General features: G+C 47.2%; 1 protein-coding gene across 1 annotated transcript in view; it reads left to right on the forward strand.

Moving 5' to 3' along the window:
• The window catches only part of KCNMA1 (potassium channel, calcium activated large conductance subfamily M alpha, member 1), a 427,405-nt gene that overhangs the window by 164,226 nt on the left and 244,518 nt on the right, over nucleotides 1-18,661 (forward strand). The window contains exon 5 of the mRNA XM_015416325.1: nucleotides 8,366-8,441. Within this exon, the coding sequence (XP_015271811.1) occupies nucleotides 8,366-8,441 (76 nt within the window). The remainder of the gene's footprint in view (nucleotides 1-8,365; nucleotides 8,442-18,661) is intronic.

The following is an 18,661-nucleotide window of genomic DNA, read 5'->3' on the forward strand; positions in this document are numbered from 1 at the left end:
TGTGTAGCGGGGAGCAGCTGTTTCATCTTTGTGTTTTCTGTGCAGTCCCACATGGGGACTGCGCAGTCACATGCCAGCTGTGGAAAAGATTTCCAAGCTCTTTAGAAGACTAGGAGCACCTTCCTCCCTCTGGTGCTTTCCTGCCCCAATGATCAGTTCTCTTTTTGCCACCTCAGAAAGAAGATCTCCACTGTTGCTCTCTGTTTTCTCCTCACCTCATACTTGGGGCTGAGGAGAATTTCTCTCTCAAAAGTTTTCCTTTTTATCACTGATACTTATTCTAGTGAAGAACAAACTACAATTACAAAAGAAAAGTTTCTGGATTACCTCACGATTGGGCCAACTGTCACTTTCAAATGGTGCTGTTAAATAGCCATTCTCTGGCCCCGGTCACACGGAGCATTAGGCACTCTAGAGAGAGATGGAAGATAGGCGGATTTTCAGGGCGCGATCTCACCGCCACATCTGGGAAGCGTAGAGCTCCCGTGGCTCACCCGAGGCTTCACGCCGAAGATGCGCTGTAAAAAACTACTACCTCCGAGGTACTAGTTTCCGGAAACCGCAGGGCAAGGGCGGGCGTCAGATCACGTTTCCGGTGTTAGCTCGTGGCCCGCCCATGTCTCGTCACGAAAAGTTTTTTTGTGTGTCAAGTCTCCACGGGTGCGCACAAGCACCCAACGGCGCATGCGAACACTTGGGTTAAAAAAAACCAACACAACCCCCGTGGCGCCGCTTCTTTGCCGCACCGCAGGAGTGAGGTATGATCGGCACCTCCCCCCAACCATGGGACGTCGGTGGGACGTCGAGCGGGACGTTTGATCCGGCTGCCGCGTGGTAGTTCGCTCCGGGGCAAACAGCCACACCTCCCCCCCTGCGATATCCGGCCTGTGTGACCGGGGCCTCTGTGCCTTAAGTGACTACAGATTCACACACCAGAGCTGCCTGCTTTTCCTGTTACCATTTTCCCTTGAAGGCATGTATGGACTGAGCAGGACTCAGAAGAGTTCTTTTCAAAGACTTTGGCTGTGCACCAGCCTGAATAAAAGCACAGTCCCCCCTTCCTCCATGGTGAGGTGTGGTAAGACAGGCCTCAGACTCACTGATTATTTTCAAAGGTTTTGGCTTCATGCCTGAATACAGGCACAGTGCCCCTCCATGGTGAGGTGTGGTGAAATACAGTTCACAATCCCCTCAATGGTGAAGTGGTGCTTCTCTCCACCCGTCAACCTTCGGTGTCTCCAAGTCATTCTCCATAGAACTCACCCTGAGGTTGACAATTTTGATCCCTTCAATGTTGAAGTCTTACATATCAACATTGAAGTCTTAAGAGAGAGGGGAGACTACTCAATTTGCAATTTAATGTAAGTTATGATTAAACAGTATGATTTTATAGTGATAGATAGCTTTATTGGAATGTATATTTATTACGTTGCTCGCTGCCCTGAGCCGCTGTATGGCAGGGAGGGCAGGATATAAGTGTAAATAATAAATAAATAGATGTGGCATACAGAATGAATTCCTCCTGTGCCAGAAGATGTAAACTACCTAGGGAGGTGCATGTAAGATTCCATAAGAGAGCTACAAGAGACTACATCTTAAGAATAGCAAATTAAAAAGACTTTGAAGCTACAAGAGACAGAAGTCAAGATTCTAAAAGATTTTTTTTGTTATCCCTTCTGAAGGGAATTTGAGGCACTGTATCTCAGGTCCTATCCTGGAGATGTTCATGACAATTCTGTTTCTTTAATCCGGATCAGTCTTTTACACTGCCCTAGTCTACGCTATGTATTAGTGATTTTGTTTGTTTGTTTGTTTGTTTTTAAAAGCTCCACAGAGAGGCTATAAATTCTGCAATCCGGTTGAACAATCCGGTTCATGTCCATCCCTACTCCTGGTAGAGAGGATGAAAGAAAGCATGGTGATGAAGACCTTCCACTTCTAGGTCTCCACGGGGATTCAGGTCCTGGATAAGAGATGAGTGGGTGTAATGACCAGTTAACTGAGCCACAGCCCACCCCAAGGAGCACTAGTTTAGGAGGAGCAATGGTAGCAAATCATATGTTGCTGTCAAGCAAGATGCCATCTTAGAGGAAAATTCCTCTTAACTTCTGTTTTCTCCTCTTTGGCCTGGTATAGGGTTCCCAAGTACTTACCGTGATCTGGCGGGGGAAACATGCTCCCTGGCCGGACCATTCCTCCCTGTAACGCACCATGCCGTAGGCAGGAAGTGACGCTGGGCGACGCTCTGGCAATGGGACTGAAAACTCGATGGTACCATAGAGTTTCCAGCCCCATTGCCAGAGCGTCGCCCAGCGTCACTTCCTGGCGACGGCATGGTGCGGCACGTCTGTTGTCCCCGCAGGAATTCTCCTGTGAGGATGTCTGTGTCCCTCGCTGAATCACGGTAAGTTCTTGGGAAGCCTGGCCTGGTAGCAGGTATATCATCAAATCCCCCATGCCCTAGATGGTTACTAGCCAAGGTCATCTTCCAAGCCTGTCAGTTAGCCTACACATTTCAGCTGTGGATCTGGCAAGGGAGGAGGCAGCCTGCTCCTGTCCAGAATATTCCATGGAGACAGCCGCGTGATTGATGGAGGAAGGTCAGGAGGTTGTGGCTTGCTTTTTCTGTGAAGCATAGCCTACAGTGGGAGGATACGCTTTTCCCTTTTGCCTTTCTTGTTCTCCTCTCCTTGCACATCTGTGTTGCCCCAGTTATGAAGCCAGGTCGCTTAGTCGTTTTTCTGTGTACCTGAACTGCCACTGGAATTGTATGTCTTGCTTTTGAAATCTTTTCTGAACTTTTTTTTTCCCAGTAAAGCTTTCTTGGCTTTATAGTCTGTGTTGCTGTAGAGTCCTCTGAGCCCTACTCAGTTTCAGTTGTCTACGCTGCCACATTTATTTATTTATTTATTATTTACATATTTATCCCACCCTCCCCGGAGGCTCAGGGCGGCTAACAGGCATATGGCTAATAAAGCAATAAAAACAGTACAAAATATTAAAAGTACATCACAATTTATAGCCTATCTAAAAACAAGACTATCTAAAAACAGTATGGCAGTCCTCTGAACGTCCCATTCTCGCCCATGATGCAAAGAATTTTTAGGGCTTTGACGGTCCATGCCCATATCCAGATGTCCATATACCGGAAATTCTGGGGATTCCAGGAATTCCAGGGCAGGTCAGCTCTGGCAGTCGCTTCTTTGAAGTGCCAGACAATTCCAGTGTAAACCTGATTGGGAGAAACAAGTGTGGATAGGTGAAAACAATCCTGGGTATGGCCCGTGTAAAGGGTGCTGGGCCGGGGCTGGGAATCCTGGTGATTGGGGGACTAGGGAGACACAGCGGTGGGAGGAGTCTTGGAATGGAAGGAGACGGAGATATGGTTATGCTCGGTCCCCTTCCAACCTCCGTCCCATCCCGAGAGACGTGAAAGGGCTAGGAAGGAATACCCCTCTTCGTCACCAAACAGAGCCAGTTTGGTGTCGTGGTTGAGTGTGCGGACTCTAATCTGGGAGAACCGGGTTTGATTCCCCACTCCTCCACTTGCACTTGGCTGGGTGACCTTGGGCAAGCCGTAGTTCTGACAAGAGCTGTCCTTGAAAAAGAGCTGTTTCTGTCAAGAGCTCTCTGAGCCCCGCCTACCTCACAGGGTGTCTGTTGTGGGGAGGGGAAGGGAAAGGAGTTTGTAAGCTGCTATGAGATACCTTTGGGTAGTGAAGGGCGGGGTATAAATCCAATCTCTTCTTCTCTTCTTCTTCTTCTTCTTCTTCTGCTGTTGTTTATTGCCAGGTCTATCAATAATAAGACCGCGACACTGTGCGGTTATATAACTGCACAAGTTGTTGACCTGGCGTGTGTGACCAAAACCTGGACTCAGGAGGGTGAGACAGTTGCCCTAAAAGAGCTTACCCCTCCAGGTTTTTCAGTCCTTCCTCAGTCACGAACTGTGGGCACGGGGGAGGGGTGGCAATGTTCATTCGAGAGGATTTCATCTTTAGGGCACTCCCTGTTCCAACAATCACTGGCATTGACTGTGTTGGCCTGGTTTGGGACACAGAGGGAAATTTGGCTGTCTGTCTGGTGTAACATTCGCCCAGCACACCTGCAGACAGCCTACCGGGTCTGCTGGAGTGGGTAGCAGGCTGGGCTCTGGAGTTTCCTAGACTGATAGTTCTCGGGGACGTCGCTGTCCATGCTGATGCTGCGGACGTGGTGTCATCCATGGCGGCACTAGGACTCTCCCAGATTGTATCAGGTCCCACACATCAGACAGGCCACACACTAGATTTGATTTTTTGCATGTGCATAAATATGGATCTGGTCAGGGGTCATTTCGTAGAAAAAGAGGGGCAGGAGCTCATTAGCATAACTCATTAGCATAACTTATTTGCATAGGCCACACCCCCTGACATCACCGGGAGTGTGTCAGAAGGCAACACCCACCACTCAGGCTCCACGGGACTGTTTTGGATTGCTAGCTATTGGGGGTGGGGGAAACGTGCAGATCTGTCCTCGCAGAGGAGGGAGAGCTTGTACCTGAATGAAACTTGGTCTTAAAGGTGCCACTGGACTGTTTTGGACCGGGGGGCCGGGGGAGGCTCTGCAACTTACCTGGCTGCTTCTTGCTCTGACTGAGGGCTGCTGGGAGCAGGGGGTGGGGCTTGTTGCATGTGTCCGCCCCCTGGTCTCCTTACTGACGGGGCTCTGCTCCTGTGCGCTCCTGCAGGACATGACCCCTGGATCTGGTAGATAAGGATAGAGTGCTGTCGTCAGATTACTTTGCTCTAAAGGCCCGGATAGACATCCCACCCATCTCCTGTCTAGGCGGTGAGCAGATTTATGTTTGCCCGTGGAGACTCATGGATCCAGTAGGATTCCGGAATGCTCTGTGGGATCTGCTGCCCTCTGGTGACTCATTAGATGCACTGATAGAGATCTGGAATTCCCGTCTCTGAAGCCATCACTGAGATTGCCCCCCGATTCCCTCTCCGCTCCCATGCTACGTTGTCCCCCAGTATACAATGGAAATCAGGGGGATGAAATGGGAACTGAGATGGCTAGAGCGAGTGTGGCAGCGAACTCGCAACAAAGAGGCAAGAACATCTTATAGGACATTTATGAAAGCCTATGAGAAGGCGGTGATAGGTCTCTGGATTCAGGGGTCTATCCAGAGGGTCTGAAGGAGGCTGTTTAAACTATTGTATTAAACTATTCTGTTGCAGACCGCCCTGAGACCCGTGTAAGTAGGAAAGGGCGGTCAAGAAATCTAATGAAACATAAATAAATAAATTATGAAGGGGGAAATAAGATCCATGGTAGGAATGTAGAGTAACCAACATAGTGGTCATCTACCACACAGAGAGGAAGGTTTGGTATGTGTCTGTGTGCATGAAATGTTGTGCTATGTGTGGTACGCTGGATCCCGAATTTCTGTAAGAGGTTGCTGTAACTGAACTAACAAAACCTGGGTTTGAATCTCTACTCAGCCCTGTCACCCTCGATCAAGCATTGTGGGTAGCATGAATCAGCATCGGCACCTCACATTTCCTAGTTGGGGAGTCAGTCCTATGTCACACCGTCTAGGAGTGAGCTTCCATTCTCCATCTGCTCAAGCTTGTAGCCATTCAGACTTCAATAGCAAAATCTGCACCAAAACCAAAGCGCAAAAAATAAGGACACACTAATATTGGCCAGGCTTTGAATGTTAAGGTGACTTCACATTCTGCGTAGGCTGGGAAGAGATCACGCAGCTTGTTTTGTTGATTTATTTCATTTTCATTTCTTCTCCTTCCTCCGAGGAGCCCTGGTAAGCCAACCTGGTTCCCCTTGCTCCTATTTTATCCTCACAACAGCCCTTTGTGGCAGGTTTGACTGCAATGGGTTTGACAGGCCCAAGGACATCCAGTGAGTCCCCCCCAATTGTTTTTATTGATTTTGTTAAAGACTTTGCAGAATGCAACATGGTGACTATTTGAACCGAGTCTTCCCCAGGTTGTAGTCTGATGTGGTAACATTACACCATTCTGGTTCTGCATTCCCATGGCCAGTGCAGCCAGTTTGGTGTAGTGGTTAAGTGCGTGGACTCTAATCTCGGAGAACCGGGTTTGATTCCCCACTCCTCCACTTGCACCTGCTGATGTGACCTTGGGTCAGTCACAAGCTCTGGCACAGCTGTCCTTGAAAAAGAGCAGTTTGTGCCAGAGTTCTCTCAGCCCCACCCACCTCACAGGGTGTCTGTTCTGGGGAGGGGAAGGGAAAGGAGTTTGTAAGCCACTCTGAGACTCCAAGTGAAGGGCCATGGGGTATAAATCCAATCTCTTCTTCTTCTTCTTCTTCTCTAAGAGCTTTCAGTGGCTTTGGCGGGGCAGCCTGAACACCCCACTGCCCCCACAGGATGGCCCAGCTACACCCTGTGCCAGTGACCAGTTGGGCAGCTCATGGCTCACTTACCCACTGATACAGTGAGGGAAGGTAGGGGGCAGCCGTGTCAGATCCTGGAAGTGATGCTACTTCCAGGTGACACTCTGAGAATCTCTGAGGTGTCTGTTGTTAAGACCATAGAGATTTGGAGGAGGGACCGTGGCATCACTTCTGGGCTCTGATGACCCCCCCCACACACACACTTTCTTCCACCATATCAGCGGGTAAGTGATGCTAGAACTGGGCAGTCAATAGAGTATGCCCTGGGCTGCTGGCTGGATGGCCAGCTGGCCTGGGCAGTGGAGCTGGGGCCAAGGGGGGCTTTCCCCACCCCCCGGTGTCCTAGGGCTGCCTAGGAAGTGGGCTGCCCCTCACCACAGCAAGTTTGAGCCTGTGCTTTCTGAACCTCAACCCTGCCTCCCTTCCTAGTGCTGTCAGTCAAACCTCTTCTATAACTGAGAGCGATTTCAAAAAACTGTTTGTAATATGGAATAGGTAGCAGTGGGGGAGTCTATCATTCAAAGGCAAAAAGTACCAAAAGAGATACACTGAGCTACCTTTTGTAGCTTTTTCAGATCCTGGTCCTTATTTCCTAGGTGGAAATGATACATAACAAAGCAATGCGGGATCAGGAGTTAAACAAACACTGGAGTCAACGTATTGCTACAGCACTGCTCCAAGCCAGATTTTGGTGCCCTCCTATGCAATGTGATCCCAGCCCTCCAAACCTCCCTTCTTGGTTTTATAAGCCATATGTTTATAATACCCAATGTACCTTTACTCCTTTGGGAGAGATTTGCAGCCAAATTGTTTTGTATCACTTGTAAGTCGTATAATAATTTAAGCCCCTTTATCTTGTACAGTGCTTCTCAGGCCCTACACAGATATCTGTGGACCAGCTAGCCGTGTGACCTGAATTTACCAATAAAAATGTAATTTTTTTTTGGGGGGGGATGAATGTGTTTAAAAGAAATGGAAGACTAATGGTTGCCAGATTAAGCCACAGCTGGGGAGCACATCAGGACTTTGTGAAAGAGTGGAGCATTTTAACAAGTTATTTGCATCCCATAGAATTATCGTCTGAAATTACATGTAACTTCTGCTGGATCCTCTTTAAAATCAGATTTTCACACCAACTCTCTTTTTAGGGAGATTTCTGTGATGGGTTGGAAGTTTCAAGCTTTTATGATTGTATCTCAGAAACAAGGCATTCCTATTTGTGGATTTTGTCATTCAAAGGTGTTAAGTTCCTGAATGGTACATAGTTACTTCTTTGTAAATTAGTCTTAGGAGGTGACTGACACTTTGGGGGTTATCACTGTCGAGGGACCTTTCAAAGTACCAGATATTTAGAACATCAGCCAATCGGGGTCCCCAACATGGTGCCTGTGGGAGCTGAGGCACCCATCAACACTATTCCTGGTGCTCAAGTGTTTTAAGGAAGTGGGTGTGCTTTAAGTGTTTTGAGAAAGGGGGGGCATAGCTCAGTGGTAGGGCATCAACTTGGCATGCAGAAGGTCCCAGGTTCAATCCCCAACATCTCCAGTTAAAGGACAGGGCAGTTGGTGATGGGAAAGACCTCTGCCTGAGACCCTGGAGAGCTGCTGCCCGTCTGAGTAGACAATACTTTGATTGGACCAGTGGTTTGATTCAGTATAAGGCAGCTTCAAATGTTCATGTATTCTCCGGGAGGGGGCATGGCCCAGTGTTGAGCATCTGCTTGGGATGCAGAAAGTCCCAAATTCAATCCCCAGCATCTCCTGTTAAAAAGGACCAGGCAGTCGGTGATGCGAAAGACCTCCAACCTGAGACCCTGAAGAGCTGCTACCAGTCTGAGCAGACAAGACTGACTTTGACGGACCAGTGTTGCAGCTGCCACTGAAAGTCTTAAAGGGATAAACATAAAGTAATTATCTCTTTTTTTGTTCTTTTGTAATTACAGGTTTAAGATTTTTACGAGCGCTTAGGCTGATACAGTTCTCAGAAATTTTGCAGTTTCTGAATATCCTTAAAACAAGGTAAGGCATCAGCATCTATTGTTTACTTTTTGCTTCTTGGAGATAGGAAAGGGCCAATTTAGTCAGTGCTTTCCCCCCCTTTGATGTACTTGGTCTGCGAGTCCTCTAGCTAGATAGCATTAATTGATTAGTGAATTGAGGGAGCTACTTTGACATTTTGGAACAAGTCTAGGCTAAAAGCAGTCTTGCATCAGTCCACTCACCCTATCCATGTTTTCAAGGGGCATTTTATCGGGCTTCGTAAACTTGTAGTTCCATGGAACCAGCCTCATGGTCTCAAAGAGAATGTATGTTCATTGGTACAATTATTTAAAAAATCTTTGTCATTCAATTCTCCGGAATATGTTTTGACAAACAGATCTGTCCTTTTGGATTCTTGAGTTAGAAATTTATTGCTGTTTTAAATGCAGTGTCCTATTTGCTCCTAAGACCTTGGTTGTCACCACCCATACTGCTGTGAGGCTGTGTCCTGAAAATTGTTATGATGCCCTGCTGACAAGTTACAATGAATGCATGCACAAACCGTGTACAGTGTACCCCTGTTTTTTTCTTTGTACATGCATTGAGTAGTTTCCATGTTACATTGATGAGAAGACAAGAGTCACTGGAAAAGACAATAAAGGCCCCGGGCACACGTGCCGGATATCGCAGGGGGGAGGCGTGGCTAATTGCCCCGGTGCAGTTTGATCCGCGATTACACGATCAGACGTGCCGGTGGCACAGCACGGGTCCTTCCCTCGGTGCCAGTGGGTAAACGAGGGACCGGAGGGGAATGCTGCGCGCCGGCGCAGTCACACCACAGGTGTCTGGAGGCAGCCCATGGCAAACGTTTACTAGTACCTTGGAGGTACTAGTTTTTAAATGCGCATTGTCGGCGGTAAGCCACGGGTGCACTCCACTTCCCAGATGTTGGGGTGTGATCGCGCCCAGATAATCCGCCCACCTTCCGTGCCTCTCCCGCGGCAACTTTGCCGTGTGACCGGGGCCGAAGCTAGGAAAAGTTGAAGGTAACAGAAAAAGAGGAAGACCCAACAGGAGATGGATGGACTCAAATCAAGGAAGCCACAAAGGCCCTCAGTTTGCCAGACTTGAGCAAGGCTGTTAATGATAGGACATTTTGGAGGTCATTAATTCATAGGATCACCATAAGTCAGAAGTGACTTGATGGTTAAATTGAACACAAGTTCTGCTGAATGGGTGATTTAAACCCCACATATATCCCGGTACTGGTCCTCAGTTTTGTAAGGTGAAAGTTCGTTGGCCCTTTCCTGCAAACAGATGTATGTGTGTACATTGTGATATGGGAACAGGATTAGAGTTCGTTCTGTCCAGGCCACTGAAATGAATCAGCTTAGGCTGATAACAGCATAGGATCGTACTGTCCAGAACCTCACCTTCTCCCCTCCATTTCTTCCTGCCCTTTTGTCTGCCCCCGACCCACAGTTATGCTGTGCAACATATCTAGAGCCCTGCTTGGGAGAGGGAAGGGGGGAAGGGTCTGAGGAGTGGGAGACTGGTGAGAAGCATAGGGTTGCCAGACTCCAGCTGGAGCCTGGAGATCTCCTGGATTTATGACTGATGTCCGGACTAAGGGTGTGTGTGTTCGGAATAAACCGAACCAAATAAATACCCGAAAATTCCTTATGGGTATTTGGGGGTATTTATTAGGCTGAATATTCGGCTACTGATATGGCTCAGTCTGAAAAAAAGCCATTTTTGTCCAGCTTTTATTAGACTCCCAGGTCTAGCATTCTAACTAATACACAGTAGCCATTCTCCTGAGAGTAGACTCTTTTGTAAAGGAAGGAGTTATCTTATTGCTGCCAGCAGGGATTTGTTAACCTGTGTTATTCCCAGGCTAAACCCGTGCTTACGAGAGGGATCTTTGAATTTTACTCTGGGAAAGACATCTCCAGGGAAAAGAGCAAACTAGACACTGGGTTCATAATTTTCAATAAGGTCTATTAGCACATAAGCTCTGACAAGGATTTTCTCTTCCTCATGGAAATACATTGAACACATGTAAGACGGCCTGTCCAAAAACCTTCCCTATATTGAACCACTAATTTATTTGAGACAGCATACATAATTCAGAATGTGGAAACAATGCAACAGCATAGCCAGCAATAGCCACCAATCCCAATGACAACTTGGTAGGAGGAGGTCTCACCGTCACACACTCTGCCTTGGAAAGTACCTGTAAAATAGGAAGTGAGGGAGAGAGGGAAGGAACTTCTTGACCCGACCCCCTCTTATACTCTCTTTGGCTCATTTGCCCACCTTTCTGATCCAGTCAGATTTGTGCAACTACCCTTGGATTTTTACCAACTCAAGAACATATTTTAAGCAAAAAAATAATAACCAGTGAACAAGATATATGTTAAAAAACCCCGAAACCCATGTGGTCTGGACATCTCAACTCCACTGGATCAAGTTGTCCCGTTCTGGATATGTCCCCCCAAAACTTGGATGCTACTCAGTACTGTCTTCTGATAGTATCCCTCTGAAGGTCAGAACATTAGATCAGTTATTCTGACTAGATTTTTGACCTAATCCTAGTTACTACCAGTATGAGTACTGTAATACATAGTGAACGTATGGTGTATACATTAGTCTATATGGCAAAGCATGAGTATACATAATATTTAAATTTCATTAGCAATTAAGGCTGCCAAATCCCCCCGGGGGGCAGATTTCCCCCCGCTTTGGAAGTCCGATTTCCGCCCCCGCGGAATCGGCCCCCGGGGGAACCCCCACCAATGGCGCATGAGCACACTTCATTTAAAAACTCGATGTTTTCCCCTCAAATGGCTGTGCCCCGCCCCCAGCGTCCCCAGCGTCATGACGTCACTTCCCTGTGACGTGCATGCGGCGCGCGCCTGCCGGGAGCCAGCACAAAGTCCCCCGCCGGCAGAGGTAAGTCGATTTGGCAACCCTATTAGCAATCAATTTCAGAAAGAGGCAAAGGAATCTGTGTGCATATAATTCCATTTAAAGATCTAATCCTAGGGACTTTCCTCCCATTCAAACTCCTCTTCTCATTAGCTGTGAACATTCAGGGGCTTTCTGAAGAAAAGATCCATGATCGAAATATTATCCTAGCTAGCAAAGTTTCCTTTTTTTTTTTGGCCTAGTACTTGATACTAAAGTAAATCAATACCATGTGTCCTGCTAGGCTTCTATAGCAATTTAAGGTTCCTTTTCCTCCCTGAATCCCTCTTTGTCCATCTTTAAGGTGCTTGTTGGGGTGTTAGAGGATATATATTATAAATGTATACTATCCTAATTGTTCAGTCTCACAGAACCTTCGCCCCAACAAACCCTGCCAGGCCCTCTGACAGTGATGATAGTTTTCCACATCTTGTTTTTATCTTTCTCTTAGGTTTTGTAGCATTTTCTAGGCGTCGACCCTGTAGTTATGGGTGGCCTTAGCTTCCAGTTAAAGCCTTTGGTTTAGGATTGACAACCTCCTGATGGGGGTGGGGTTTCCCCAATTTCAGGGGTCATCACCCCTAGTGGGTTGCCACCTTCCTCTGCCACCACTCTGGACCTAGGGTCCCTTGGGAAGGCCCAGAGTACCCTCCCAAGCCCAACCAATATGCCCCTTTTAAGCCGAGAAACATAGGCATGATGACGAGGCAGAGAACATTAAACAAATGATTTATTAATACAGTAATGAGGCAAGGAATACAAGACAAGGTGCTTAAAATATATAACAGTTTTAAAGGTAAAATAAACAAATCTAACGTGGCTACCTATTTCTCTTAACTGGTTACTATTCAAGGTCCACAGCCTTTTATAGCAAGCCTGTGCCAGTACTCACTCTGTCCCAAGTGAGGGATCTTTCTCTCAGACCAGACTGTCCCCTCAGTTTAACTCTGTGAGAGGAAAGAACACAGTAGAGAGAAGAACGCAGTTCCACAGCGCCCAAAGCTTAAATCACAATCTCCTCACACAATCCCTGGACATCAATTGGTTACAACCATTGCTAAGCATTGTGGGGATTGTAGGCTGTCTGCTTTTCACTCCCACACAGGTCTCCTGGGTCTAGGCCTTGTCTCCCAATCCTACACAGATCATGACAGTCAGGTACCTGACAAACGGAGCATTGATTCTCGAAAGTTCGTATCCTGAAAACCTTGTTGGTCTCTAAGGTGCTCCTGGATTCGAATCTAGCTCTTCTACTGCAGACTAGCGTGGCTGTATTCTGAAACTAGGTTGAAACTATAGTGTCAGATCCCGGTTTTCAGATCCTGATGAACCTAAGCAACCATAGTTCATATTGGTGCCCATGTTAAAAAAATATCACACAAAATAGCTTAATTAAACCATGGTTTAATCGCCATTAAACTGCCATTCTATGTGATCTTCAATTCTGCCCTGACTGGAGCTTTAAAATATCTGCCTGCCTGCCTGCCTCTGTCTGTCTGTCTGTCTATCTATCTATCTTCCTGTCATCTACCTATCATCTACCTATCTACCTATCTATCATCTGTCTGTCTGTCTATCTACCTATCATCTACCTATCTACCTATCTATCATCTGTCTGTCTGTCTGTCTGTCTGTCTGTCTGTCTATCTATCTATCTATCTATCTATCTATCTATCTATCTATCTATTTATCATCATCTATCTATCATCTATCTATATCTATCTATCTATCTATCTATCTATCTATCTATCTATCTATCTATCTATCTATCTATCTATCTATCTTATAATTTAAAATTTGTACAGCATGGTCAATATACACGGTTCCATAGGAGGCACTAAGCTAAATACATGGATCTCTCCCCAAATGAATTTACAGCCTAAAAGAGACAGTGGCAGTCATGGGTGTAATTCTTTTACTCCCCCCCCCCTTTCAGCACTCTCTAAAATGGGCTGTTAAATGCTTACAGATTTCCTCTCATGCAGAGAGAGATCACCCATCATGGCCATGGGAAGAAACTGACTGACTTTCCTTGAGATTCTGCTTCGCCCACCCCCCCCCCCCCCCCCCCCTCCCTTCCCACACACCACACAACAGAATTTTGTAGCGCACAAAGTCAAAGAGTGGGAGAAGGGCAGTGAATATAGTAGATGAAGTGCTTGGATTAGAGGGACGTGCAAATCTCATTCATGCAGTCATCGCAAAGGCCATTCATAATACCGTGATCTTCTGTAAATCAGTTGCAAGGGCCCACAAATAGAAAGTGCGCATGTTAACTGTTGGTGCCTCGGTGTTATGTAATTTTCTGAACACTGGGGGGAAATCTAGATCCAAGTCCAGGGGCACCCGAGAAACCAACGAGATTTTAAGGGGTATAAACGTTCGAGTGTCAAAGCTCCCTTCGTCAGATATCTCGTACCCCGAAAATCTGGCTGGTCTTGAAGGTGTTCCTAGACTCTGTCTTCATTGGGGAAAAGGTTTCTTATTTCTTTATCAGCTCTTCCAGAGCTTCCATGTAAGCTTCTCCTGTGTGGAGCTCCACTTGGGTAACTGGCAGTGGCACCAGCCAGCTCTTCGGTCCTAGAGGAGGAACCTGGAGGGAACAAACCCTTTTGACTCCTTCCGGACACCTGAGTAATATTGGCTGCAGTCACACGGAGCATTAGCCACGCTACAGAGACGGAAGATAGGTGGATTTTCCGGGCACGATCACAGTGCCACATCTGGGAAGCGTAGAGCTCCCGTGGCGAACCCGAGGCTTCCCGCCGAAGATGCGGGGTAAAAAACTAGTACCTCTGAGGTACTAGTTTCCGGAATCCTCGGGGCAAGGGCGGGCGCCTGATCGCGTTTCCGGTGGTAGGTCGTGGCATCCGGCACCCGCCCATGTCCCATCGCTAAAAGGTTTTTTTTCCAAGTCTCCACGGGATGCGCACAAGCACCCAATGGCGCATGAGCACACTTCATTTAAAAACAAACAACACAGCCCCCTCCTCTTTTCCGTACCCCCCCACTCCTGGCTTGGCCTGCTCGAGAGCAACCCGGGCGGCAGAGGGGTAAGTGCAGGGGGGACGTGGTGGGAGGGCAGCTTGACTGAAGCTCCTCCTGGAGGGGACCGGACGGAGGACACAGTTTGCATTCCTCTGCAGCCCTGGAAGGGGTTAAACCCGCGGAGCCTTTAGCTAGAGAGGCCGCTTCTTTGCCGCGCCGCAGGATTGTCCTGTGATCGGCACCTCCCCCCTCACCACAGGACCTCAACGGGACCTTAACGGGACCTCTACGGGATGTCTGATCATGCAGCCGCGCATTATTTTGCTCCCGGGCAAACAGCCATGCTTCCCCCCCGCATTTTCCTGCCCGTGTGACCGGGGCCATAATTCATTTGTTTTGATTCATTTATTGACCACCTGTCTTCCTTATGGAGCCCAAAGCACTACAACATCAATAAAACTCATACAATCAAACATATTAAAGACATACAAACAAATTTTAAAATCACAGCTCAGGGCTGCTAGTAAATTTAGCCAAATACGATCACTGGATGCCTGCCCCATTATCCTAGGACGGGATCCCTAACCTTTTCTTTTTCTTTTTAATCTATTTTAGAAAAACAGGGTACAGAAAGGGAAAAGGGGAAAAAAATGGGTTATACAACATAATTACATTTGTCGAAGACAGTCATGTTGTACGTAATGTATAGGACAGAGAAAAAGTTCCCTTTCATCCCCTTCATTATACTTTAAGGTATTATGTATAAAATACAATAATTCTTATTTCTGAGGGGGTACATTTGTATTTATTATTTTAAGTTTCAAACTGCTGATGTTGTTTACCTGGATTTCAGTAAAGCTTTTGACAGGGTTCCCCATAGGCTTGCCAAGTCCCCCGGGGGGCAGGGAACCCCCCGCCCCAGAGGCCCATTCCCCACCGCCGGCGGATCGTGGCCTGGGGGGAACTCCACCCCGATGTGCACGTCACCCAGAAGTGATGCAGGTACGCCGGGCATGCTAGGGGCGGGGAAACAGTCATCCGAGGGAAAACTCTATGGTTTTCCCTCAGATGGTCCTGGCCCCGCCCCCAGCATGCCTGGCATACCCGCGTCACTTCCGGGTGACGTGGATGTGGCGCGCACGCGCTCCAGATGACGGCCGGGAGTCCCCCGCTGCGGTAAGTTTCTGACTTGGCAACCCTGGTTCCCCATGATGTTCTGATGGGTAAACTAGAGGTCCGTGAACTGGACTCTAGGATAGTTAGGTGGATAGGGAACTGATTGGAAAACGGCACTCAAAGAATAGTTGTCAATGGCATTTCATCTGAATGGAGGGATGTGTCCAGTGGGCTGCCACAGGGCTTGGCTCTGGGCCCAGTACTTTTCAATATTTTTATAAATGATCTGGATGAGGGTGTGGAGGGGCTACTCATTAAATCTGCAGATGACACCAAATTGGGAGGAGCAGCGAACATACCAGCAGATAGAGATAGAATTCAACGAGGTCTGAACATACCGAAACAGTGGGCTGATGTGAACAAGGTGCAATTTAACACGGATAAGAGCCGAGTTCTACATCTGGGTATCAAACATGAGGAACACACCTACTGGCTGGAGGATACACTTCTGGGTAGCAGTGTGTGTGAACAAGATCTTGGGGTACAGGTGGATTGTAAGCTAAACATGAGCGGCCAGTGTGATGCGGCGACAAAAAAGGCTAATGCAGTCTTGGGGTGTATCAACAGAGGCATAACGTCCAAATCGCAAGATGTCCTAAACCCACTGTACACTGCATTGGCCAGGCCACACCTGGAGTATTTGTGTGCAGTTCTGGAGGCGTCACTTCAAAAAGGATGTGGACAGAATGGAGGGGGTGCAGAGGAGAGCGACGGGGATGATCGGGGGCCTGGAGACCAAGCCTTAGAAGCAGGGATTTTGTAGAAAAAGAGCCGCAGGAGCTCATTAGCATACCTTAAAAGCTATGAGCATAATGGCTCATTAGCATATGCCATGTCCCCTGACATCACCGGAAATGATGTCAGAAGGGGAAGCAAAAGGGGGGGCATCTTCAAAAGCCTCCCCTGCCCTTCCCCAGCCAGGGGGAGGGAAGCGAAGAGAGAATGCTCCCCGACTCCCGGAAGGCCCCTCCTCCACTGCCACATTGATCCAACCTGGCAACCCTATTACTGTGTATTCAACATAACATATTTTTGCCACTTCAACATATTCATTAGAACTTTTAATAGATAAGTAGTATATCACCAGTGTAAAAGAAAGTCTATTATATATCTCATATAGAGAACCCATTTATATTCAGGATATTATATTTGAAACAGATTTTAATTCTATTCTGTTTCATTACCATTCATTTGTATATGGTATTTTCTCACTCTAAGTTTGTCTCCTGCCAACATAATATGCATAATACACACTCCGGCTGAGGACAGACTGGCAGTATGAAGTGTGAGGGAGGCGGGGCAAAAAGACCCGGACCAAGTTGTGCCGGGGATTCCCGGTCGCACTGCACCTACTGATGCGGGAGCATACCGGGGAGGAGGTGCAAAGGAGTGTTCGCACTGTTGGCCCTCCCCTGGTGGATGCACGGCTGTAAGCGGCTTTTTTTCACTGCGGTGACATGCGCCTATGCGCATAGGCACAGCACTGCAGCAATGTAACTTGTTTGCAGCTTTTAGCATGCACACTTTCGGGAAGCGGGATCAACGTGCCCTCCAGGGTTTGCTACAGCTTTCACCTGGTACTTTTTTAACATGGTAGGGAATCGTCAGAGGACGGGTTGAGTACGGCTGGGGAACGCCTGACAGCTAGGGCTGCATGAACCGGCCCCTTTAATCTGTTTGTGAAACGTGCCTCTATCAGGCCAAACTGCCAGTCTGAACTCAGCCTCCATCTTTCCTCAGATTTTGTAATAGACCTGTTTCTCAAATAGGTTGTTAATTTTGCCATTACTGTATATTCATCAAGTTTATTTTTCCGTTCTTCTAAATGTGGTCAGACGTCTAGTTTCCATTTAGCTGCATTAATAGTTATAGTTGCTCATCACCGTGTAGTTTAATAGTTCTTCTGAAATTTTTGGTAATTCGTTAGGCAGAACACTAAATAGCATGCTCTTGGCTTCCACTGCGAATTTAAACTTTAATATGTTCTGCATTTTTTGGTTTATTTCTTTCCAATATCTTTTTTTCTGTGCTTTTTTTACAAGTCCACCACACATGAAAGAACGTTCCATCTGTGTCTTGACATTCCCAGCATTTTACTTGGTAGCTTTTGTGTGGTTCTCAATGTCCTTTGGCGTTATATACCATCTGAAAAACATTTTGGATCACTTTTCTCTTCATGTCTGGCTGACTGTAAATTTGATATCTTTTTCTCATTGTCGTTCCCATTATTGCATAGATATTTGCTCTTTAAGGTTTTGCATCCACTTAATTATACATTAGAAGCCCTCCCACTGTTGCCCCCCCCAAGCACCAAGAAGACAGAGCATCACTTGCCCCAGAGCCCCTATCTATACCTTGTGGCTAATAGCCACGGATGGACCTCTGCTCCATATGCTTATCTAATTCCCTTTTGAAGTTGTCCATGCTTGTAGCCGCCACCACTTCCCGTGGCAGTGAATTCCATGTGTGAATCACTCTTTGGGTACCCTCTAAGCTGAGTTGGTGTGAGCTAGCTCACAGTTTTTTAGCCTCCAGCTCACAGATTTTTGTCTTAGCTCAGGAAGGAGGGCTCCAGAGCAAACTAATTGATGCAGTAGCCAAATCACTCGCTCACAACTTTAATGCCAGTAGCTCACAAAGTAGAATTTTTGCTCACGAAACTCCACAGCTTAGAGGGAACATTGCTGCACAGTCAACCAAACCTCCAATGGGGAATCAGAAGCCTTGCTGGCCTTGCCCACATTCTAAAAACACTTGGCGGGGGCACCAGGAAAGGTGTCAAGTGGACATCCGGGTGCCCACAGGAACCATGCTGGGGACTCCTGTCCTAGGGGTTCTGTGTGTAACTTTTGCCCCTGCAGTTCCCCATCAGAATAAGACTTTTCCTGTGGATGTGTCTCTCCTGGCTGGAGAGGAACAAAAGGAACTGTTCACACAGGAAGCCAAGCCCCATTATTCATCTCCTGTCCACACACTTGCCTTTGCTACTTACATGTGGCTGTTCAGACTGACTTGCAGGTTTATCCGTCATATCTATTTCCCATCATTTTATTAAATCGAGTCAAGGAAACCTATTCAAATTATTATAGTTAATATCCCCCCCCCCCTATTTCTATGATGTTTCA

Source organism: Gekko japonicus, unplaced genomic scaffold, assembly GCF_001447785.1.
Source record: "Gekko japonicus isolate JY-2015 unplaced genomic scaffold, Gekko_japonicus_V1.1 scaffold861, whole genome shotgun sequence".
In the NCBI taxonomy this organism is placed as follows: Eukaryota; Metazoa; Chordata; class Lepidosauria; order Squamata; family Gekkonidae; genus Gekko; species Gekko japonicus.